We start from the raw sequence: 26,053 nt of genomic DNA on the forward strand, positions 1-26,053 counted from the left end.
GAGTTCAGCTAGGGGTGAAAGACTAATATGCAAGAATTGGAAGAGAGACCTCAGGGTGATAGTGTCCGATGATCTGAAGGTGGCAAGGCAATGTGACAAGGCTAAGGTTAGAGGGGTTCTGGGCTGCATTGAAAGAAGCATAACCAGAGAGAAAAAGGCAGTGATAATGCCACTGTACAGATCCTTGGTGAGGCCTTATCTGGCGTATTGGTTCAGTTCTGGAGACCTCATCTCAAAAAAGATACAAATAGAATGGAAGCATTCCAGAAAAGGCAACCAAAATGGTATGGTGTCTATACAGAAGGACATATAAGATGAGACTAAAGGACCTTAATTTGTATACCTTGGAAGAGAGAAGAGACAGGGGAGATATGATATAGACCTTCAGATACCTAAAAGGAATTAATAATGCCATGATTTAAGCCACCCTACATTTGACGCTTACTAGAATAGTTTCCCCTGGATAGCGTAAAGTGAGTGATCTCAACAGATCCTGCCACTGTGAATGATGCTAGAGTAGAGTAGGTGTGTTTAAGGAGATTTGACACTCCCCTTTGGGAGGTGTCTTAGGCTGAATAAAATTCCTGTGTCCACATCTGTGCAGGGGGGAGTTGAGAGTGCTTTTCCAACAGAATGGTTCTGGTAGAGTCAGGTCCTTTCTCAATATTTTATTTTAATTTTACATCTATTCTGCAGTTTTCCACTGTTGAATAAGCATTACAAAATTCACAATCATAAAAATGACAAACAAGTAAAACAAAAAACATAAAATAAAGCATCAATTAAAACTTGAAATGCCCTAATTTAAGTGTCTGAGCACATAAATGTGTTGGTGGGCAATTGATTGTAGGTGTCATGTATCATGTTATCTGGAAAAGCTGGGGGACAGTTACTTATAATAAAGGGGTAGATTTTAAAAGGAGCACGCCGATTTAAAAACTTGGCTTTTTAAAAAGGCATACGACTCTTAAATTCTTTTAGCAACCAAGGCATGTTTGCAATGTATAATATTAAGACCATTTTTTAGTTGCTTTTTACCTTCTATGCTCTTTTATTTTTCAATTTTAGTTTTATTTTATATTCTTTATTTTAACAATTTAATTTGTAATTTATTATTGTAATTTTCATTGTTATAACATTGTACACCATTAAGATTGACTTACAGATTGACGCTATATAAAATAAATAAATAATAAGTAAATAAATAAATAGATTTATAACATGCGTGCGCCGGATTTTAAAATCCATGGGGCAGATTTTAAAAGCCTACACACGTAAATCCAGGTGGATTTATGCATGTAGGTGGGGTTATGCACACCAGGCCTATTTTCAAAAGGCCCGGCGGCGCGCGTAAAGCCCCAGGACGCGTGTAAGTTCCAGGGCTTGAAAAAATGGGCGGTCCGGGGGCGGGGCGTGGGCGGGGTGGTCCGGGGGTGGTCCAGGGGCATGGCCGGAGGCCGTTCCACAGCCACTGGGCCAGGTGATCGCACGCCAGCAGTTGGCCAGCGCGCGCAAGTTACACCCACCTCTGGCAGGCGTAACTTCTGAAATAAAGGTACCGGGGTGTTTTTTTTTCGGGCTGGGGGGCGGGACAGGTAGGGGAAGGGAGGGGAAAGGGGGGGGGGGAAGGGGGGGAAGTTCCCTCCGAGGCCGCGGGAAAAGCCAGCAACATGCACGCCCCGACCCCTGATTTTATAACATGCGTGCGACTGCGTGTGCATGTTATAAAATCGGGCGTACATTTGTGCGCTCCGGGTAGCACACACAAATGTACCCCGCACGCATAGGTTTTAAAATCCGGCACCATACGTGCACATGCAGCAGCGTGCATGGGGGGGGGGGGGGGGGAGGCAAATTTTCCATTAATATGTGTGGCGATGCAACTGGAGCTCCCTCAGTTCCCTCCCCCCCACCTAAACTTCCTCCCTCTTCCCCTCTCATCCCCACTCCCTAAACCCTTCCTATCTACTAATTTGTTTTTGTTTTATTACTGCTCCTCTGGAGCAGAAGTAATCTGCACGTGCACTGGCCAGCTGCTGGCGCATGCTTCCCCAGGACAGCGTAGAATGGCACTGACCCGGCCCACCCCCTTCGGAGAGGCCCAGCACTTTTTGTAAATGAAAAAACATTCCGTTTCTCCCTATTTAAATTAGGGTCCATGTAAATATCACATTGAGATGTGTGATTGCAATTTATTTGTATGAAAACACTGGAAGCACTGAAAATAAGCATTTATAGAAGAAATCTAACAGCATGGGGATCATCGTGGAGTTCAAAGTAGGTTTATGAGTAAAATCTTTGGAAATTTCACAGTATCTTGCGAATCACTGATTTATTCGTGAAACCTAATTTTTCTCAAAATGGCCACAGCTGCGGCTAACTCCTCCATAGGAGATCCACTGGATGTGGCCAGATCTGCTGCAAAGTCACAGCACAGTTTGCTTCAACCGGGGCCTTTACAGTGCAGTATAATGGAAAAAGGCATGGAATATTGTGCTGCAAACCACAGAAGCTGCCCAGGCTATAATTTTGCCTGGTTTGATGCAGCAGAAAATGTATTCATACACTTCTAATAATGAGTCATGTGTCACAATAAAGATACGAGTCCCGTGTTTCAGAGCCTATGGTTTATTTGAGATATGGTTAAGAAAAGAAATAAATATAATGAGGCATTTTTAAGAAGTTCTATTAACTGAAGTGTCCAAATGCTGCCTCCAAGCTAACCCATAGCAGCTGAGTAGAGCCATGTGTTTATGCACTTTTAGTATCTGATGTGGTGATTATAAATAATAAAATGATAATGTGATATAGTACTATTTATGCAAAAAGCACTTTACATTGGCGGCTGCTATAATAAGAATGTATGCTTTTTATTAAGCACTCCTTTAGCACTCATGAACAAAACTGTTTGTAACACAGTTACTGTAGCATGACCCAGGGACTGCAAATCATCCTCTCAAGCGTGTGTTAATAACGTACTGTAATATCTTCATTTTGAATTAAATATGTTTTGTTTTGGAGTGTGTGGCCTCGAAGTGCATAAATGCAGGATGACCAAGCTGTAGTGCATATAAAGAGAAAGTTAGTTTAATGAGCCAGAAAATAGTAAAGGGTATGAAGTGAGTGCAATCCGTGCTTTTCAGGGAGCTCCTGTGAAATTGTTGTTGCCGTAAGGGATTTGTAATTGATCACATTTGCAGGCTTAAGTTCAAATATTTGCTTGACTACTTCACTTGGAAATGATTAGGATATTTAAGAAATGGAGCTCAATATCATATTCTGCAGAATGATTGGCTGTATCTGGTTCTGGCTTTAGTTAAGCTATCAAATACCTATTAAGTGGAAATAGATGCCGGTTTCTCCTGTGGATTTATAAATTCTAATATGCAGAGGATGTGTACAGTGAAGTCTTCATTTAACTTTCCCTCAAAGTTCAAGAAGGCATTTGTGAGGTCTCAAAAGCTCATGTAGTACAACATCTTATTCTCAGTCCTTTAAAAGGATCATAGCTTACTAAGACTCCTCAAATGAATTAGAAGTGCATTCCATTTCAATTTCAACCACAGCTCAGTAAATGTGATTACAAAAAGAACATAAGAATATAAGATTTGCTATACTGGGTCAGACCAAAGATCCATCAAGCCCAGTATCCTGTTTCCAATCCAGGTCACAAGTTCCTGGCAGGATCCCAAAAGGTCGATAGATTCTATGCTGCGGGTTATCCCAGGGATAAAGAGTGGATTTCACCACCTCTACCTTAATAATGGTTTATGAACTTTCTTCTAGGAACTACACTAACAGCTTCACCACATCCTCCAGCAATGAATTCCAGAGCTTAATAATCTCTCAAATAGAATAGTTTCCAAACTTAGGGGGTCATTTACCAAGCGGATCGCATGCGATAAGGGACGTTTCACACGCGAAAAGTCCCTTATCGCGTGTGATACCAAGATGGGGGCAGAGTCGAGGCGGTATCAGCCCTGGAAGAGGAGGAGTTGGGGCGGCACCGGGGCTGACGCCACGAAGACCGCCGACAGCGAAAGGTACGCTTGTTTATTGTTGTCAGTTTCGCGCTGAATAGCTACACCTTTTATGGTGTAGTTATTTGGCGCGACGCCGGCAGCGATCGCACCACGGAGGTGCGAATGCTGCCGGCTATCGCAGGACCACCCCCCCATTTCACTCCCTGCCCCCCAATTACCATGGGATTCAAGAGCCCAGCGGTATTAGTAAATCCAGCCCTTAGTCAAGGAAAAGTTAAGTAATAATATATAGATAGATACATATGTGTACGCTGTATTTCTCTTCATGGGGTTTGTGTAATAAACTGTCTTAGGGCTAATACAGGTCTTAATATACGTTAAGTGCCTTCATTAACTCATGTAGATCCAGGTGAAGGTCTGTGTAACTCTACACTAGAGATGTGCATTCGTTTTGAACGAATGCGCAATATCGCAACGTATAGGTCCCTATTCGTTGCATTCGTGGGTTCCAGAAACGTATGGCGAACCCCCACGAATGCAACGTATCATTAACGAATAAAACCCCCACCCTCCTGACCCCCCAAGATTTGCCAAAAGTCCTTGGTGGTCCAGCGGGGGTCCTGGAGCGATCTCCTGCACTCGGGCCATCAGCTGCCAGTATTCAAAATGGCGCCGATATCCTTTGCCCTTACTATGTCACAGGGGCTACTGGTGCCATTGGTCGGCCCCTGTCACATGGTAGGAGCAATGGATGGCCGGCGCCAGCTTGTGCTCCTACCATGTGACAGGTGCCGACCAATGGCACCAGTACCTGTGACATAGTAAGGGCAAAGGCTATCAGCGCCATTTTGAATACCAGCAGCCGATGGCCCAAGTGCAGGAGATCTCTGAAGGACTCCTGCTGGACCACCAGGGACTTTGGCAAGTATTGGGGGGGTCAGGAGGGTGGAGAGTTGTAGTTAATTAAATTTAAAGGGTTGGGAAAGGTTTTTTTTTTTTGTGTTTTCCAACTTTAATGGAAAACGAATACCAAATTCAACTAATGGATGAATCGGGTTTCCCCCCTATGAAAACAAATGCAATGTATTTGGGGTCCCGACGAATGTGCTTTCATTATGCAAACTAGGTAGTCACTTAGAGTGCCAAACCTTGGGAGGGTGGCAAAATTGCTACCACAAGATCCTGGCCACTGCTGATCCCATCCCACTGCAGTCAAAAAGAAAGGGAGATGGCCCGGGAAGGCCATTAGTGGAGTCCCTTTCACTGCAGCTGAAGATGAGAAGCAGACATCTGGCAGGACTGCCTAGCGAAGCCTATTCTACTGGTGTTCAAATTATAGGGAGAGGCCCAGTTAGAGCCACTGATGAGAGATCATTCAGCCAGTGGCCAAAGAAGAGAGCATAAGAACATAAGAAGTGCCATACTGGGTCAAACTGAAGCCCATCAAGCCCAGTATCCTGTTTCCAACAGTGGGAAATCCAGCTCATAGAAACTTGGCAAGTTCCTAAAATACAGATAGAGCCAATTCTGTTAATGCCCAAAGAAAAGTAGTGAGTTTCCCCAAGTCTACCTGGTTAATAACAGTTTATGAACTTTTACAGACATTTGTCCAAACTTCTTTTAAATCCAGCTACGCTAACTGCTTTAAAGCCGGTCTAAAGTTACTTATTTCTGAACATCAGCTAAATTAGCTGATAACATAGGTGCACCCTGGAGCATCTCTTTTTTATCTGGCTAAATTATTATTGTGAGTTATCCAGTTAAACGGCTTTGAATATTGACCTTGATTAAGTAAAGAAATAAATGTAGGAGGGGTAGAAAAAAAAACTGTGCCAAGATGGATTTGGAAGGAGACAGATCATGAAGAAATGCCTGGAACAACAACAAGAAGAGAAAGCCTGTACTTACAAGAAGGTGGGAGAATTAAAACAGTAATCATTAGGATAGGAGAGTAGTAGGAGAGAGGGAGCAAAGGAAAGGGAGTTATAAGCATCAGGGAAACAATAATTATAAACTGCAGACGACGAGGACCAGAGCATTCTCACATGTAGTTGCAGTTTTATTTAACTCTCTCCCTGCCCAGTTGTGCACAGAGATGGATGTGCAAGTTTTTAGAAAACAATTAAAGGCTGTTCTTTTTAGGGAAGCATTTGGGGGAAGGGCTAATTTGTGGTGTTCGTTAATACAGCTGTTGTATTTAATATTTTATTATGTAGTTATATTAAGAATTTATACTCTGCATTGAACACTACATTATTGGAAATTGTGGAATATAAGATTTTTAAACAAATAAATAAGCTAGCAATTAGAAATAAAGTTTCATGGGGCCTATATAATAAAACCTATGCTAAAAATGTTTGAGAGCAGTTTGTTAACATTTTTAAATGCATAATAAAACGGGACTTAACATGCTGTGGAATAAATCTTTCCTAGGGTATGTTAAGACTTTCACTCAGTAATTACTGAGGGAAATTACCACCTACCCTTAAGGTGCACAATGTGTTCTATATCTCCCTCCTCAAAACTTTATTCTTTATAGGGCCATCATGATCTCCTCCTAAACCAATGGAGATAACAATCAGAGGTTGACCCCAAATATGAGGTCCAGGAAATTCTCGACTGCAGAAGAACCCGGAACTGACTTCAGTACCTAATTTCTTGTAAAGGTTTTGACCCTGAAGAGAACACACGAAACTCCACCTCCAATGTCCAAGCCCCCCAACTAATTACGGAGTTTCCATCAGCGCTTTTTCCAGAAGCCTAAACTAAGACGCTTGGGGAGGGGGTTTAGAAGGAGGGGGTACTGTAATATTTAGCTGGTCATGGGGCAGTCATGGCTGCGCTCACCACAGGATGCCACTAGCCCGCCCTGATGCCATGAGTAGTCCCACACGGCAGGGCCGCTATCAGTCGTGACATTCCTCTAGCCTGCAAGCTCAGTGGCCTATGAAGGCCACACAGTGGGAAAGCCCTGCACCAGTGCCTCCTAATGACATCACGTGGCTGTGTATTTGAAGCCCAGGCTTGCTTTCCTTTGTGACTTAACAACAGGTCCTCCTGCCTAGCGCTGCATGTTGCTACTTCCATGTGCCTTGTTTCGCTGTCCTTGTGCCTTCTTCCTCACCATCCTTGTGCCTTGCTTCATTGTCCTGTTGTTTTGCCTTGCCTCATTCCTGCCTTGCTTTGCCCTGTCTGCCCTGCTTGTCCTTGGCCTCAGTGTCTTATCTTGCTTTGTCTTGTCTGCCTTGGTCTGATTCCTGGTTCTCACCCCTGCTACGGATACTGAGCTTGTTTCTGGATTGCCACCTGCCCTGACTCTAGCTTGAACCCAGATACCGATTGCTCGCTGCCTGCCCCAATCTTGTGCTGGACCTGGATACTGTCTATTCACTGCCAGCCCTGACCACTGCCATAAATCTTAGCCTGCTTAATATATAAATACTTGTGGCTAACCTTACTTACTCCTGGTCCCAGGTTCAGGCAATATCCCCTCTGTTTTATCTCTGAAGCAGATGCTGGCTGGAGGTCTGGAGAAGGTGAGCAGGGGAAAGGCTTGCTTCCTGGGCTTGGTTCTGACAGAGCAGGCAGGTAGTCCTGGAAGCAGACTTGCTTCTGGCTCTGGTTCTTGCTGGGCTATCTAGGTTTGGCTTTTGTCCCTTACGGTTCCAGACTCCATGTCACTCTCTGCACTTGAGCAGGGTGTCTCATCTCTCTGGTCTCCTACCCCAGTCTCTTGGCCACACCTAGTCTTCCCCCTCCTCGATAGCAGGACTGATGGTCTGCTGCAGGTTCCCCTTTCTTTTCTTTCAGGGGTTCCTTCTCTGGGTAGATGTTGCATTTTTCTGTCTTCTTTATATTTGCACAGGAACTGACAAACAAGCAGATCTGATAAGGTATCCTTCAGTTTTGTTTTAAAGTTAATCTATTTTCTACTGAGACAGGGCTGTTTTGCTAGGAGCATAGGTTCTTTCTCTTGCTGTCAGCAACTGGCCTGTACATTTCTTGGTTATTATGACTCATATTTGGTGATTCAGTGGTAAAACATGAAATATCTCCCTACAGTACTTTCAAACTGAAAATTGCTATGACTACAAAGTCAGCATGGACACTTGTACCTGCCATATGTGTAGGTAGAGGTTTGCTGGAAAACTGCACACACAGACTTGAAAATATCATCTATGCATGTACTTTTACTCCCCCTGGCCTAACACATCTCATGAATGTTTCCTCTTAGTGTCTTTACATTGTTTTTATTTTATTTTTTTATTTTTAAAATTTCTTATCTGCTCTATCAACAATTCTAGGCAGACTTTTAACCACTTTAGAGTGGCCAATTTTCAGACAGTCAATTAACATGGATAAAAAGCTTTTTACCCACAAAAATTGCTTTGAAAAATGCCCTCTAAATCCCATTTCCTATTTATTCATTCCACACCAAGCATTTATAAGCTTCTATCATATCCCTTCCGAGTTGTCTTTTCATCAAAATGAAGAGCCCTAACTTGTCAAGCTTTAATTTGCAGGGGAGCTATTCCATACCTTCTATCATTTTTGTTGGTCGTCTGTCTACTCTATTAAGTTCTGCTGTGTTTTTGTTTTGGAAATGGGTTGGCCAGAATTGAGTACAATACTCAGTCGTACCATGGATTTATGGGGAGGCTTTCTGTTACATTGACATTGTGTGGATGGCCGTACATAGTGGCATAACCCTAAGTGCATTTATGTACATGAGGGGCCTCAGCAGTTAGGCACTGCTCAAGGGGTTATAGTACAGAAGAGACAATCCTTCACGTTTTCTGAGAATACCCTTTATAGAAGAATATAGATAATAAATTCAGATACTGCATTCTAGGGAGATACATAGACCATCAGTCAATGTTCTACAAATTTACCAAAGTCACACACAGGGAGCCATGCAAGATACTTGGAGTCTCCTTTGTTGGAACAAACACATCCTTCTCATTTTGTGGAAATGCCTTGTGTGTCAATCAGAGACTCAGTTTTTACCCAGGCCTGCCACTAGCTTTCTCTGGACCTGTGCATTCATTGATGGACTCAAAGGAAGATGAAGAATTAAGATTTTCAGTTTAGAAACACTGCAGGCCATAGGGCAGCTGGGTTGGTATCAGCTGATCATAATTACCTAGGAATCAATGGGTCAGTACTAGCAGGTTGGTGGATGGCCTGACACCATCTGCATTACTAAATTAATATGCTAATCTACAATGTAACTGCCTTGTATTACCTGCCAGACAGCAAGATATACAATTGGAATTGTTGCTGCTTCCAGAGAAATTAAGATAGAGAAGCATCATTCTCAAATGTTTTCAGTGGTTTTCTTAAGATTTTTCTATTCTTTACCACCAGAATTGAGGACTGCTAGGAATTATTAGGAAGGGAATGGCAATTAAAATGAAGGATGTCATAATGCCTCTGTATTGCTCCATAGTGAGACCACACTTTGAGTTCTGTGTGCAATTCTCGTCACCACATCTCAAAAAAGAAATAGTTGCACTGAAGAAACTATAGAGAAGGGTGACCAAAATTATAACGGGCATGGAACAGTTCCCCTATGAGCAAAGGCTAAAGAGGTTAGGTCTGTTCAGCTTAGAGAAGAGACAGATGAGGGGGGACATGATAGAGGTCTACAAAATCATGAGAGGACTAGAACGGGTAAATGTGAATTGGTTGTTTACTCTTTTGGATAATACAATGGCCTAGGAGGCATTCTATGAAGTTAGAAAGTAGCACATTTAAAACAAATTGGAGAAAATTATTTTTAACTCAATGCACACTTAAGCTCTGGAATTTGTTGCCAGAGGATGTGGTTAGGCAAGCTAGTATAGCTGGGTTAAAAAAGGGTTGGAAAAGCTCCTGGAGAAGAAGCCCATAAACTGCTGTTAATCAATAGGGTATAGCCACTGGTTGTTGCCGGCATTTGTAGCATAGAATCTGTTTAATGTCTGGGTGCTTGCCAGGTACTTGTGACTTTAATTGCTCACTATTGGAGACAGGATACTGGGCTTGATGGAACCTTGATCTGACCCAGTATGACATATCTTATGTTCTTATATTGTGGTGTTTTCATAAGTTATTGAAGACTTGATTATTTTCCCAAACATTTGGTTAATATTACTGGAAAATGATGAAGTGTAGTGAGAAGTGGTGTTGGATTTTGATTAATTGTTTGGGTGGTTGTGGTTGAGTGGTCTGTGTTGGTTGTTATGAAATTTAATGAATTATTTTAATTTTTTGTATTTTGAATTATACTTTTTATAGTAAATTGCTGTGAGATCCTTTGGAATGCAATAATTAAATTTGATGTTAATAATATTTTTTTTTCAATTGCAATGTATCTGACTGACTTTAAGTACAGTTACTTACATTTTTATTTCAACTATTCAGCATATAAAAGCCTTATGCAGTAAGCAATTAGAACAGTTATTTAATTGATCTGTCTATTTTAATTGCGGTGTATCCAATGCAATTTTAATGATGGTAATATAGTTTGAACTACCCTTTGTGTTATGTACAATGTATCTAATGACTGCTTCACAAAATATATATAGAGAGGCTAACTTTCAACAGCTCCACGTTGCCTCATATACGCATATATATAGCTGCATGGAGATCTACAATAGTATTTTATAAACCACGCATATCAGATACTCTTGGTTTATAAAATATGCATTTGACTGCTTTCAACATATGTGCATATGTATGCTTACTCTCAAACATATGCAGTGCATTGAAAGCGAATATTTCAATGCATTGACCATGCATACCTTTCCTACCAATTTAAAAAATATACACGTATATTTTATGCGCAAAAAAAAAGGTAGCACTTGGTTGCCCCAAATCGATGTATTTTAAACATTGCCACGTAATTTGAAATGATCAGTTTTTTGATTGTTCCACCAGTTCTCCCAGTCCTTCTCCAGGTCATTGAGACCATCCTATTTCTTTAGCCTGAACTCCCCCCAATTCACCCAGATTTCCCACCCAGTCAGTAGTATACCATAAACAAGTACGACAGAAACTGCTCATGATAATTAGCAGGTGTAAAATTAGGCGATTAAGTTGCTAAATGTATGGGCCTAATTTTCAAGAGCGTTTACACCCTTATAACTGGGTTTTTCATGTGTAAATGCAGTTTACCCGTGTAGGTGGGCTTTTTACAATTGCTACAGTATGTGCCATTGAATTGTCAATAAGTTTTACCTGCATTAAGTGCATTTAACATGGGTAAATTTGCTTTTGAAAATTGTTAGAATAGTATGTTATATTTACAAGAGTAACTCCTTTGAATGTTCATCTGTATGTACGAAAGTCTCTTTTAAAATAGCAACTTATGCGTGGAAATGAGAGCTCCACTCTGGAATGCCCCTAGACCACCCCCTTTTTTTGCACGTATATGTTCGTATAAAACATAACGTACACATGTACTTATGATGTTATAAAAGACTGATTACATGGGTATAGGCTACTTACATGTATATATGCTAGTTTTTATGCAGGTAACTCTTTGAAAATTCACCCCTATATTTTATCAATAAAGTTTATTTTGTTTAAAAAGAAACCTTTGTTCCCTGTAATTGAATGAGCAGTGAATTTGAGAATAAAACTGAGAACTTTTGAAAAGGTGAAAAAGATGACTGTTACGCATAAAATTGAATTATGAAAAGAGAGTTCTTCCATAGCAGTCAATCCATATGTGCTTGTTGACAATTTTTGCATTTTGATTTGAACAGAAAATGTTATTTCTGTTGTTGAAGTTAAGTTCCTCTGGAAGGCTCTGAATGGTTAACACATACACTGTCGCGAAAGGAAGTCCTTGTAAGTTGTACTTGATTCAGCAATAAATGAGCACCACCTACTGGCTGTTTGTTTTCCTGTTTATGCTTAATACAAAAATAGCCTTGCTTTGCAAATTATAACAGTGTCCATTTTGGTAAATTATCTATTGTTTATATTGCTTTTCAGGTGCAATACAAGAAGGATGTACACAGCCTTCATGATCCTGCCTTAGATCTTCCAAATTTGCTGTATTTAGAGCATGCTTTGAAAACCAGCAAAATGCAAAGCAATGTAAGCTTTATCTAAGTGTTGCATTTATTGATATGGTTGTACTAAGAATAAGTTTTTGTCATGAAAACTGTTTGGTAAAATGATATTTTGTGCAAAATACATCTTAAAATTATTTGAGTATAATGAAAATTTCTTATCTCTTACACTTAGGTGCAGAGTTTCAAAGGCTTACATGCGTAAGATCTGCGCGTAACCCCTGAATAGCTGCCCCTTCCACCGCCTGCGCGCGCTGAGCCTATCTTGCATAGGCTCGGCAGCACACGCAAGTCCCGGGGCTTTCCTGGGGGGGCGTGTCGCGGCCGGCCTGTCATCAGGGGCGTTCCGGGGGGCGGGGCCGCTGGCATGGTTCCGGCCCAGGGGTTCCGGCCCAGGGGTGTTCCGGGGGCGTGGACACAGCCTCTGGACCAGCCCCGGACCGGAACATGACGCGCCGGTGCGCACAAGTTACGCATATCTTTTAAAATCTGGCATACTTTTGTTCACGCCGGTTGCACGAACAAAAGTATGTGCACACATACTTTTTAAAAATCTACCCCTTACTGTTTGTGAGCGGTTTGTAGCTTGTGAGCATTTATGTAGAATTCAGAGCATGAAATCAGGTTGAAGGCTCTCTGAAGGTTTTTCCTAGTATCTATTCTGTACTTAAATATGTTCACTATAGTAACTGATTTGCATCTTTTTTGAAAGTTACTGTGTGCAGATTTGAGGCCATCATCAGTACAGATTTTTCCCAGAGAGGGAAAAAGTTCTCTTTGAATAAGGCCCTATGTGTCATAGTTATAAATACTTCCACAAGAGGGTGCACTGAGACCATCAGTGATGCTTTTTTCACGGTTGATGTGCATTATCTCTTTTTTCCTAAATTTATGGCATGCAGTTATTTTTTCATCTGCAGCCCAACTCATTTCCAGAACTTCTATTTATTCTAGAAGGGTACTGCCTTTCTGACTACTACTCTTTTGCCATCTGTTGTGCTTTTATTATCAGTTAGTACAGAATGTGCTGAAAGTGCACTTAGGGCTTGTGCTATTGAGCATTTTGCCCATTCTGTGTGTGTTGAGAGAGGGGGCAAGTGGGAAAGGAAGAACATAGTAACTAGGTCCCTAATGAGAAATTACTATTTACCTGATAATTTCCTTTTCCTTAATATAGACAGATGGATTCAGGACTAGTAGGTTATGCACCTCTAACAGCAGATGATGATGGAGCAAACTGACGTCACAGTATATATATACTCTTGCAGTGACATCAGCCTGCCAGTATTCTCTTCAAAAGCCATCTGAAACTTGATTAATAACAGATAACTCAATACTCAACCAACAGGAAAAAACTGATCTCAGGCCAAAGAATGTATGAACACTAATCTAGGGACTGGATGAACATCTACCATTAAACCCTGGAACACGCAGCCACACAGGTGGACCATAACACAATCATTTGGCAGCCAAGGATGGGAAGCTGAATCCATCTGTCTATATTAAGGAAAAGGGTATTATCAGGTAAGTAGTAATTTCTCATTTCCTAGCATCTAAACAGATGGATTCAGGACCAGTAGGATGTACCTAAGCTACTCCCGAATAGGGTGGGAGGCTGCCCACGGCCCAGTCAAAACTGCTGCTTCCTCACGGGCCTACACATCCTGATGATAATACCCGGAAAAGTTGTATAAGGAAGACCATGTTGCAGCGTGGCAAATGTCAATGGCAGACAACAATCTAACCTCTGCCCATGACACTGCCCTAGTGGAATGAACCCTAACCTGAGTAGGCAACGCCTTTTCAGCGGCCATATATGCAGCCGTGACTACCTCCTTAATCCAGTGAGCTATTGCAGCCCACGAAGCCAGCTCTCTCTGTTTACCTCCACCATGAAGGACAAACAGGTGATACATCTTTCAGAAAGGATTAGAAACCTCCAGATATCTCATGACATGTCTCTTGACATTCAAGGTTTGCAACAGGCGATATTCCTCTGCATTTCTTTCCTTATCTAGAGACGGCAAAGAAATGGACTTATTCAAGTGAAAATCTGAGACCAACTTTAGGCAAGAAAGAAGGAACAGTACACAGCTGTATCATTGCTGGACTCACCTGAAGGAATGGCTCCTGGCAAGAAAAGGCCTGCAGCTTGGAAATTCGACGCGCAGAAACACCATTTTCAAGGACAGTAATTGCAATGAAATGCTTCTCAGCAGTCAAAATGTAGATCTCTCCAAGAAATCCAACACCATATTAAGACTCCACAAAGGGACCAGTAACCACACAAGGGAGGATGAAGATGTTTCACTTCCCTCAAAAAATGGGCCACATCAGGATGAGATGATAAGGATTCACTATTCACCTGGCCCCTGAAACAAGAACGAGCCAGTACATGTACCTTCAAGAAATTAAGGGCCAACCCTTTATTGTGCCCATCCTGCAAAAATTCCAAAATGAGCGGGCTCCTAACTGAATGAGGAAGCACTCCTCAATCTTCACACCAAGCCTCAAACACATGCCAATCCCGCACATAGGCTAAGGAAGTGGAGAACTTTCATACTCGTAGCAAGGTGGCAATCACCGCAGTAAGAATATCCATGCTTCAACAAGCGAGAGCCCTTTCAAGGGTCAGACCATAAGAAAAAACCGAGTCAGATCTTCGTGAAGGACAAGACCGTGTTACAACAGATTCTTGTGCACCAGAAAGACAGAGGGGGAGTCTACCAGGAATCATCGCAGATCTGCATACCATGGCCTCCTGGGCCAATCCGGTGCCACCAAAAGCACCTCCAAACTATTCTGCCCAACATGGGCCATGGAAGAAAAGCATACAGCAGCTTGTCGTCTGGTCAGACCTGCACAAGAGCATTGATACCCAAGGACTTCGGATCTCTCCTGCGACTGAATAATCCAGGAACATTCGCATTGCGAGAAGTCACCAGCAGGTTTAGAAATGGAAAACTCCAGTGAACCACTATCAGCTGAAATACCTCATCTGACAGTACTCATTCTCCTGAGTCCAGACCCTCCCTGCTGAGAAAGTCTGATCTTACATTGTCTTTTCCTGCAATGTGCGAGGCTAAGCTCTCCTGAATATGAACTTCCGCCCATTTCATAAGTTGACCTATCTCCTGTGTCAATTGCTGGCTCTTGGTTCCTCCCTGCCAATTGATGTAAGCCACTGTTGTTGTGTTGTCTGACATTACCTGGATCACTCAACCCTGCAGCCTGTCACTGAACTACAAGCTTGCCAAGCGGACCACCCGGGCTTCCAGCCGATTGATGTTCCAGAGAGACTCTTCCATAATCCAGTGCCCTTACGCCATTAGCTCCTGACAGTGAACTCACCAACCCTGGAGGCTCGCATCTGTCGTGAGTACCAACCAGTCCGGCAATGTCAGGGAAACTCCCTTTCTCAGATGATCCTCTTGCAACCACCAGTAGAGGTGAGAGCAGACTTCCATCGGCAGGTGGAGCCAAATTGAATAGTCTTGAGACTGCAGGTTCCAACGAGACAGTAGGGAACACTGAAGAGGACATATATGAACCCTTGCCCACATTACCTCTTCCAGGGTAAGCCGCCATCAAACCAAGTAACTGTAGATAGGACCACACTGTAGAGCATATAGTGTTCACCAAAGACACACCTGTGTCATCAAATTCTGAATATGAGCTTCTGGCAGGAAAACTTTGTCCTGCCTCATGTCGAACTGAACACCCAGGTACTCCAACGACTGAGAAGGCTGAAGACTGTTCTTAGCTAGGTTCAGCACCCAACTGAGCTACTGCAACAAGGAGATCTCCTTGCGGGTCACCAGACGGCTCTCTTCCAGAGACTTGGCCCAAATCAGCCAGCCGTCCAAATACGAGTGTACCAGGATTCCATCCTTTCTCAACTCTGCCGCTACCACCACAACTTTGGAAAAAGTTCTGGGCATGGTGACCAGACCAAAAGGCAGCACCCAAAACTGATAATGGCACCCCAACACTACGAAATGCAGAAAATGTTGGTGCTCCAATCAAATGGGAACATGGAGGTACGCCTCGGACAGATCCAAGGACATCAGAAATTCCCCCAACTGCACAGCCATTATCACTGAGTGCAAGGTTTCCATGCGAAAATAAGTCACTCGCAAATGATGGTTGACCCCTTTGAGATCCAGGATGGGATGAAAGGAGCCCTTCTTCTTGGGCACAATGAAATAAATGGGATATCGATCTACATTTTCTTGAGATGTAGGTACTGGAACCACAGCCCTCAGTTTGAGGAGCTTTGACAGTGTACACTCCACTGCCTGCTTCTTTTGCGGGAAGTGGCAAGGAGACATCATGAACATGTCCTGAAGAACATTTCAAGACTCCAAGGTATATCCTTCTCGTATCACTTCCAGGACCCACTGATCTGATGAGATCTCGACCCACCTTTGATAAAAGAGAGAGAGGCAATCTCCTATCTCTGGTGCCCAGTCTTTGGAACTCTTTTCCTTTGGCGTTATGTCTTGAAAAAAACTATGCCAAATTTAGGATGTCCCTTAAAACTTTCCTTTTCACAAAGGCCTTCCAAGATTAACTACTCCTCTGATTTTACAGTTATCTATGTTTAAGTATGTATACAGATATTTAATGTTACTTTCTATAGTTTACTGTAGTTTGTATCTGTTTTTCAATCTTCTATTTTCATTATTTTTTAAGTTGAATTTCTAATTTTAAATTTAGTTTAGATTTTGAATGTATAATTTGTATTACTTACTTTTAGCTTTCATGTATGGTATGTTTATTTTTTAATTTATGTACATCGCATTGATATACTTATGTAAGAATTGCAATTCATTAAGCCTAATAAATAATAATATGGTACAGAATTTGGGAACTTTGAATATTCAGCCAGTCTAGCAATCTGACGGAATGCCAGAACTAGTGCGTTAGATACAGTACAGCATTAATGGTTCAACAAATGTGTGTACAAATGTAGCTGCTACTAGGTATTATTAGGTTGACAGATTTTAAATGCCTTTTGGAGCAATAAAAAAAATTAGGGATTTTGTTTGGTAGCTAATATGCTTGAATGTCATTTTGCACATTTCAGCATGAATACAAGAAACAATATGAAGAAAGCAAAGGAATGTATAATTTTGCCTTGGATACAGCAGAACAAATTCATCACAAAGAAAATGCAGTGCTCCAGAGCCAGGTACTGTATTGCACAAGATGAACATTGTGCAGACACAAGAGCACCCTGAAAATGTTGCACAGCCACAAATGGCTCAGGATTGTGCACATAATTGTCCTCACCTTTAACATTCTTCTTGTGCCGTCTCCTGCTTGCCTTGTTGACATCATCATTGCCCACTCTCCTTCCTGTATCGCCATTCCTCTACACCTGCCTCCCAGACTAATAAGACCAGAGAAATTGTTCACATCCAGATCAGAAGTGGTGGTGGTGGTGGCCTCTCAGGCTGATTCATTCTCTCTTTTTTTTTTCAAGTAACTGCATTTCCTTACCTTGCTTCATAAACCTTTCAGAATTTTATATTCACTTTTTATTGCCCTCTCAATTTTCTCAGAATGTTATAATTAACCATCTGACTTGATTCTCTGCAATGTGATTGGTAGCGACCCAGGGCATTAATTTCTCCCTAAAATTACTTCGTTTCATAAACAGTCTAGACGTGTTTTGTTCATTTGTAAAAAGCAGTGTGAATTCCAAATTTACAGGGTAATTTATCAAAATGCTATAAGGTGTTTTTGCATGTGTTAAGGGCTTAATGCATATGAAAAGCATCATTAACCTATGCAATAGCACACACCTAGCTATAATGCCCTCACCCTAGATAGGTATTTATATCTCTATGGGAGGCCCACCTAGTAACTCGAGGTGAGGTTTAGGTATTAGGGTAGGGGATTAGGAGCCACTTTGACATTGAAAGTGAGACGTATGAACAAAACAGTGCTCTCTTGTGAAGATTTGATGACCTTCGGAGTGAGGAAACTCACTCAAAATTGAGATTTGTTTAATGTTCTCTCAAACTAGCTTGATGTTACCCAATCCTCACTCCGAGGGTCATCAAATCTTCACAAGAGAGCACTATTCTGTTCGTTTGTCTCTCTTTGAATGTCAGAGTGGCCCCTAACCCCCTAACACCCTATCACCCCTACCCTAATACCTAAACCTCACCTCGAGTTTTACTTAGCGGGGACCTCCCATAGAGATATAGGGCCTCATTTTCCACGCCATTCGCACACGATAAGGACCTTTCGCACACAAAAAGTCCCTTATCGCGTGCGATACCAGGATGGGGGTGGAGTTGGGGCGGAGTCTGGTCCCGGAAGAGGAGGAGTCGGGTGTCACTGGGGCCAACTCTACGCCGCGGACAGCGAAAAGATAAGTGCCTTTTCGCGGCAGCTTTCGCTCCCAATAGCTACACCTCCTATGTTGGCGCTATTGAGTGCGAAACCGGCAGCGATCGCACTGCGATGGTGCGATTGCTGCCGGCTAATGCAGGCCCTCCCCCCGTTTCGGCCCCCGCCCCTCATCTTCTAAAGTATCGCAGGCCTGTAATACTTAGAAAATGAGGCCCATAAATACCTATCTAGGGTGAGGGCATTATGGCTAGGTGCTCTCTCTCTCTCTCACCTTAAAACTACTAAACATGGTCCCCCCAGTGGCTATATGTAGGAAATACCACTTATCTCAAAGTACAAAAAGGTTTTCCACAATTTGGCAGTAACTTAGGTATTAGCATAAAATGCCTATCACACGCAAAAACAAACACACACCCTTTTTTCTATCACATGCAATATTTAGTGCATTTTGATAAATCCAAGCCTTTAACACTTTGCAAAAGAGCTATATGACTTTTTTTGGTTACAATTTTCAACAGTTAGGGTTGAAAACATTTGATTAAAAAAAAAAAGTACAAGCAAAATTTTAGGGGGTTTTGGCTTAAATTTCTTACAACAGTTTAACAGAAAATTTCAAGTAGGCATTCAATATTTTATGGCTGCTTGTCCTTCTTTATAGAATAGGATGAGGGATAGGCCAGGTGGCATTTATTCTTAAAATATTAAATCGTAAATGTTATTTATAAATAAATGTATCTTTATGTATATTTTTTTAATTTTTAGCTCTTCAAATGGTACTTTTTTTTGTGAATTTGTTAAACTTAATCCTAAAGTCAGATACTTCTATGCATGCAGCTACCATACAATGCCAGTCTTCGCTGAATGCTTTTCCCATTCACACCTTTAACTTTATATATATTTTTTTATTTTTATAATTATGAAACAGTTTATGTGAATAGTGCTATATTAAAATTGTCTTGGTAAAGGAAAATTATAAGTCACTATTGCTAAAAGAAGAACCTTATGATGACAGTTTCAGACCACTTGAACATTTATGATAAACAATCCTGAAATTAGTAATTTTAGGCTAAGTAATCCTTTCCTGTAACTAGACTTTCAACAGTTAAGACCATCAAATTACAATTATATGACTCCATAGGGGTCAGATTATTCTCTGGGGCAACACAAACCCTTAGGGGGTCTAATAGGGCAAGAGGTTAGTGCTTTATGTTTCTAGACTGGGATGCCTAAAAAAAAAAAAAAAAAAAGCTAATTTGAGGGACATTCTCTTGGTGGCTTTTTTTCTTTTTTACTGATAAATGGGACAAATTGCATAAGAAAAAACTTCTATATGATTGTCTTTGCCCAATTCCATTATTTCATGCCTAGTTATATTGTGACTGATGATTCATTTCACTGTGGGTCTAATTAAAACAGAATACATCAGGTTAAATCGGTATTTTCTCATATACAGTTCACTTCCACCATGCACGTTGGTTGCGCTGGTTTGATCTTAGTCCCATGTGTAACATAAAATGTGGCCCGAATCACCTTCACTCAGTTTGCAGTATTCCATTATGAGGCAATCAGGGGCTATGCTGCAAAACAAGAATCATCTATTTCATTTATTCGGTACATTATACTGGACATATTTTATTACTCCCCAGGTTAAGTACAAAGAAGACTATGTGAAGTCCAAAGGAAGGTCAATGCTTGAATTTGTTGAAACCCCAACATATCAAGTTTCCAAGGAAACTCAAAGGATTCAAAGTCAGGTCTGTAATATTTTTTTGTTTAACAAAGTTAATGTAATTTAAAAAAATATTATTATCTGTGGAGAGGATGGACTCAGGCATAGGGAGGGAGGGAAGGTGACTGCAGCTTCTGTGGCAGCCCATGTTGGCCAACAAACAATGCTGAGGGTGTGCCTTGGAGTAGGTGCCCTCCAGCCTTTGGGCCGGCTAAGGTCCCTTGAGCCACTTGAACACAGGAAAAAAAGAGGTAAAGAAATGCATTATTATTGTTACTTTAGGTTTCAACATTTCCATGCAGCTGACGGAAAGAACATGGGTTGACTGAGGATCGGTAAAAGCCAGATGTAATAATCTAGCCACAGTGAAGGGAAAAAAGTATAAGAAAAATCTCTCTGCAAGTCAGTTTGCTAGCTCAGTTTTCTACATGGCACATATATTGGATGCATGGCAACAAGCACTAAAGGGGGTTAAATTATCACAAGTTTGAAACTTCTGAGCGGTAGTCGCTCATTGCACCAGTAGCCAGTGTTCAAAATAAGTGCATCTTTTTGTTTCAAGAATTTACTTTCCTGTAGCTTCTGGAAGCGGAACAATTCCAACAGAAAAGAAATGTGCAAGCAAAAGTGTATGCATATTTGAAAGAGAGAAAATTGTTTCTGAATGTGTGAATCATACGCTACTGCACTAGCACGAGGGCCTGAGATTCAGAAGTTTGTGGCCTTGCACTACCCTTGAAACTTGTGGTTAGGAATCTGCAAAGCTAGTAAAAGTGATATTTATATTTTATAGACATCAAATGCATGAAAAAATATTATATTATTTCACACTTTTCTTGGACCCGTCCTCCTCATCCAGGAGGCCATCGAGACCATGGCCAAGGAAGTCTTCTTTCATCAGAGGAAGTACTATCCTTTACCTCCTTGCTCCCGTCAACAGCATCAAGGCTCCCACGGCCATTCCAGGCAACAGAGAGCCTCCAAACCCCAGCCAAGCTCCTCAGTCAACTCCAGGGATGGGGTTTTGACTGGGCCATAGGAATCATAAGCCAGTTGCCTGTACCCAGGATGATGAACCCTCTGGTCGTGCGTAGGTTGCGGTTCTTTGTGAACCAGTGGCCCAGTATAACCTCCAACCAGTGGGTTCTGTCCATTATCCGCCAAGGGTATCAATTTAATCTATTGGGTGTCCTGCCAGATTGCCCTCCATACCATACTGGGGGCCGGTAGCACATCAGGAGGTAATACAAGTGGAGCTCTCCTCCCTCTGAATGGCCAGACCGATCAAGGCCATACCAGCAGGGCAAAGAGGATGGAGATTCTACTCCAGGTACTTCCTGATTCCAAAGAGAATAGGAGAACTCCGTCCCATCCTAGACCTAAGAGCCTTGAACAAGTTTCTAAAAGTTCAAGATGATTTTCCTGGGCACCTTTTGCAAAAAGGGGACTGACTATGCTCCCTTAAGCTAAAGGACACATACACTCATATTGAAATCTTCCCTGGCCACAAAAGGTATCTCCGATTTGTGGTGGGAACACAGCACTTCCAGTACTGGGTGTTGCCATTTGAGCTCATGTCCACCATAAGGGTCTTCACAAAATGCCTGGCTGTGGTGGTGGTGCACCTCTGCAGACTGGGAGTGCATGTCTTCCCATATCTGGATGATTGGCTGGTCAAGAGCTTGTCTCGGACAGGGGCCGTCAGGTACATAAGCGTGACCATTCGGGTGTTGGAGTCACTAGGGTTTGTTCTCAACTAACAAAGTCCATCTCAGCCCGTAACATCAGTTGTACTCATAGGAGCCCCTGCTAGACATAGCTTAGGCCAAGGCCTTTCTGCTTCTCCAGAGGGCCATCGCCGTGGCGACAATTGTGGCAGAGATTCAACCAGCAGGTGTCAGCCTGGCACATGTTGAGGTTGTTGGGCTATATGGCCACAACCATCCATGTTACTCCCATAGCACTTTTACACATGAGCAGAGCTCAATGGACCCTGAGCTCACAGTGGCACCAGGCCACTCAGAACCTCCAGGATTGCAACTGAGTCACCCTGTCTCTCCAGGACTCATTTTCCTGGTGTCGGGTACTTTCCAGTCTGGAACAGAGGCTCTTGTTTTGGAGTCTCCCCACTCAAATTGTCCTAACCACAAATGCATCTACCCTGGGGTGGAGAGCTCATGTTCTTGTCAAATCAACTTCCTGGAATTTCAGGTACTCAGGTATGTGCTATGGACTTTCAGAGATCAGCTGTCCAACAAAGTTGTCCTAATCCAGACCAACAACCAGGTAACCATGTGGTATATCAACAAGCAAAGATGCATGGGATCATACCTCCTGTGTCAGGAAGCAGTTCAGGTATGGTCATGGGCCCTGTCCCACGGGATGATGCTCAGGGCCATCTACCTAGCCGGGACAGAGAACGTGGTAGCGAACAGACTTAGTCGGGCTTTCAGATCTCACGAGTGGTCCCTGGGAGAGCCCAGACATAAATCTGTTCATGTTCCCTGCAACAAGAAGGTGCCTCGGTTCTTCTCCCTGCACAGGACAGACAGAAAACCAGCATTGGATGCCCTCACCCATCATTCGGGCAAGGGTCTCCCTGTATGTGTACTCTATGATTCCCTTAGTGGCGAAGGCTCTCTTGACAGCTTCACGAGGACAAAGGAACTATGAATCTCATAGCTCCTACTGGCCAAGACGGTCTGGGTTTTACTACTCCTTCAGGAGTCGTCCATCCAGAGACCGATCAGTCTGGGGACTTCCTCAAATCTTATCATGCAAGACCAAGGCAGGCTGTGCCATCCCAATCTCCAGGCCCTGTCGCTCACAGTCTGGATGTTGAGAGGTTAATCCTGAAGCCGCTTGATCTTTCAGAGGATGTGTCTTGGGTCCTGGTAGCTTCTAGAAAGCCTTCAATAGAAAGTCCTATGGACTGAAGGAGGAGGTTTTCCATGTGGTCTGAGCAGATAGCCCTAGATCCGTTCTCCTGCCCGACACAAAAACTGCATGATTACCTGGTTTAAAAACCAAATGTGTTAGAGTTTATCTTGGTGCAATTGGCACATATCACCAAGGTGTAGTGTTATGCCCAAGTGGGACTGCATCTTGGGGGTCATGTCAAGGCTTAGTCTGTCAGAGCCATAGCAGTGTCAGTGGCCCACTTACAAGAAGTTCCCATAGAGGAGATCTGCAAGGCTGTGACGTGAAGTTCTCTCCACACATTCATATCTCACTACTGTCTGGATAGGGATGGCCTAAGTGACAGTAAGTCTTGTCCTTCAGAAACTGTTTGAGGTGTAGAACCCAACTCTCCCAACCTAGGGCCCATTGTTTGGGCTCAAGCTGTCCCTCCCTCTGTGACCAACAGCACCATTGTTGTTATGCTCATTGGCACCTGGTTGGGTGTTTGTTGGTCCCCTTTTTGTGTTGTAGCTAGAGATTCACCCATGTGTGAGGACTACAATCCTGCTTGTCCTTGGAGAAAGCAGAGTTGCTTACCTGTAACTGGTGTTCTCCAAGGACAATAGGATATTAGTTTTCATGAAACCTGCTCGCCAACCAGTGAGACTGGAGAGGGACCCCGCGTGGATGCACGGTATAGGGCATGCTGGCTATGCTCAGTGTGCCTAGTCAAAGTTCTAGAAATTTTGACATACGTTTCTGCATCGGGGCTCCATCTGATGATGTCACCCATGTATGAGGACTAACATCCTGCTGTCCTCGGAGAAAACCTGTTACAGGTAAGCAATTATGGGCCGGATTTTATAAGTTAGCGTGATCACGTACTTTTGTTCGCGCACCAGGCGCGAACAAGAGTATGCGGGATTTTAATAGATACGTGCGTAGTCGTGCGTATCCATTAAAATCCGGGGTCGGCGCGCGCAAGGCTGCCCAAAATCGGCAGCCTGCGCGCACCGAGCCGCGCAGCCTGCCTCCGTTCTCTCCGAGGCGGCTCCGAAATCGGAGCGGCCTCAGAGGGAACTTTCCTTCCACCCCCCCGCACCTTCCCTTCCCTTCCCCTACCTAACCCACCCCCCACCAGCCCCCGCTCTGAGTTCCGGTCCCGGGGGCTGGTCCGGAGGCCACGGCCACGCCCCCGGAACACCCCCGGGCCGAAACCACGCCCGCGGCGCCACTCCCAAAACGCTGCGTCACGCGCGACGCGCCCCCAAAACGCTGCGTCACTGCCGGCACGCCCCCCCGACATGCCCCTCCATGCAAGCCCCGGGATTTACGCACGTCCCGGGGCTTGTGCGCGCCGCCGAGCCTATGCAAAATAGGCTCGGCGTGCGCAGGGGGGGTTTGGGGTAGGTTTTCGGGGGGTACACGCGTATCCTACGCGCGTACCTCTTTGAAAATCTACCCGTATGCTTTTTGATGCTCTGTTTGAACAATTATTGTGATGCCTCCTCCTTATTCAGTTTTTTTTTTAATGCTTAATTTTTTTTTTCCAGTAATTAACACATAATAAAACAGTCCCTTTTCAGTCTCTCTTTCTCTGTCATACACACTTTGTCTCACACTCTCTGTTTCACTTTTGCTTAGTCTCACATTCTCAGTCTCTGTCCCAGTCCCCCTTCCTCAGTAAAAAAGCCCAATTCCATCCAGGGATCCAAATTTTAAATATTGACACCACCCTCTCACCCATCTTGCACCAGCTATGGATCTAAAATACTTAAATGGGCCAGGAACAATCCTCAGGTGCTCCTGCCCTGTTGGCTGGTATGTAAAAATGGAACTGGCTGGCTCATTTTGTCATATAGAAGTCCCTCTGTACCAGTAGCGTAGCCACGGGTGGGCCTGGGTGGGCAGGTGCCCACCCAACTTAGACCCAGGCCCACCCAACTGGCACCGGAACTGCAAGGCTGTCGCGGGATCCCATCCCCGCAACATCGAACAAGAGAACCCACGCCTCGCGCGCCATCACGGCACACATGGGGAAGCGCTGCTGCGGCCGTATGGCCAACCGGTCTTCCTGTTCGGGGGGGGGGGGGGGGGGGGCGGAAGCGCCGCGCGCAGCTTCCGCTTCCTCCCCCCAATGCAGGAAGATCAGCTGCCTCTCCTGCTGCCACCCGTTCTCCTGCTATCTTCGGGCCAAACGGCCAGCCAAACTTCCTGTTTGGGGGAGCGGAAGCGCCGCGCACAGCTTGCCGCTTTCTCCCCCAGAGCAGGAAGATCAGTTGGCCTCTCCTGCTGGCCACCGGCCTCCTGCTATCTTCGGGCGTCGGGCCGTACTTGCCCGCCGATCTTCCTGCTTGGGGGGGGAGGGAGGAAGCGGACGTTGTGCGCTGCGCTTCTGCTCCCCCCCCCCCCCGGCAGGAAGTTCGGCGGGCAGTACGGCCCGACGCCCGAAGATAGCAGGAGGCCGGTGGCAGCAGGAGAGGAAGCTGATCTTCCTGCTCTGGGGGAGAAAGCGGGAAGCTGTGCACGTGCTTGAATGTGTATGTGTGGATGAGAATGGGAGTGTGTGTGGGTGAAAACTGGAGCCTGGGTGTGTATGTGGGTGAGAATGGAAACTTGAATATGTGGGTGAATGGGAGCTCAAATGTGTGTATGTGTGGTTGAGAATGGGAGCCTGGGTTTGTGGGTGGGTGAGAATGGGAGCTTGAATGTGTGTTTATATGGGTGAGAATGAGAGCCTGGGTTTGTGTGGGTGGTGAGAATGGAAGCTTGAATATGTGGATAAGAATGGGTGCTTGAATGTGTGTATGTGTGGGTGAGAATAGTACCTTAAATGTGTATATGTATGGATGAGAATGGGAGCTTGAATATGTGTGGGTGAGAATGGGAGCATGGGTTTGTGGGTGAGAATGGGAGTCTGGGTTTATGTGTGTGGGTGAGAATGGGTGCCTGGATGTGCGTCTGTGTGTGCATAAGAATATAAGCCTGGGGAGGAGTGAGAAAGTGAGAAC

General features: G+C 43.7%; 1 protein-coding gene across 5 annotated transcripts in view; it reads left to right on the top strand.

The window, feature by feature from the left end:
- The window catches only part of NEBL (nebulette), a 673,305-nt gene that overhangs the window by 498,158 nt on the left and 149,094 nt on the right, over positions 1 to 26,053 (top strand). For 4 of the 5 annotated variants that reach the window (XM_029588726.1, XM_029588729.1, XM_029588727.1 and 1 more), the window contains 3 exons: positions 11,967 to 12,071; positions 17,136 to 17,240; positions 20,059 to 20,166. The exons of the other annotated variant lie outside the window; for it this stretch is intronic. In XM_029588726.1, coding sequence (XP_029444586.1) covers positions 11,967 to 12,071; positions 17,136 to 17,240; positions 20,059 to 20,166 — 318 coding nt within the window. The remainder of the gene's footprint in view (positions 1 to 11,966; positions 12,072 to 17,135; positions 17,241 to 20,058; positions 20,167 to 26,053) is intronic. 5 annotated transcript variants of the gene reach the window in all.

This window comes from Rhinatrema bivittatum, chromosome 2 (assembly GCF_901001135.1).
Source record: "Rhinatrema bivittatum chromosome 2, aRhiBiv1.1, whole genome shotgun sequence".
NCBI classification, from domain to species: Eukaryota; Metazoa; Chordata; class Amphibia; order Gymnophiona; family Rhinatrematidae; genus Rhinatrema; species Rhinatrema bivittatum.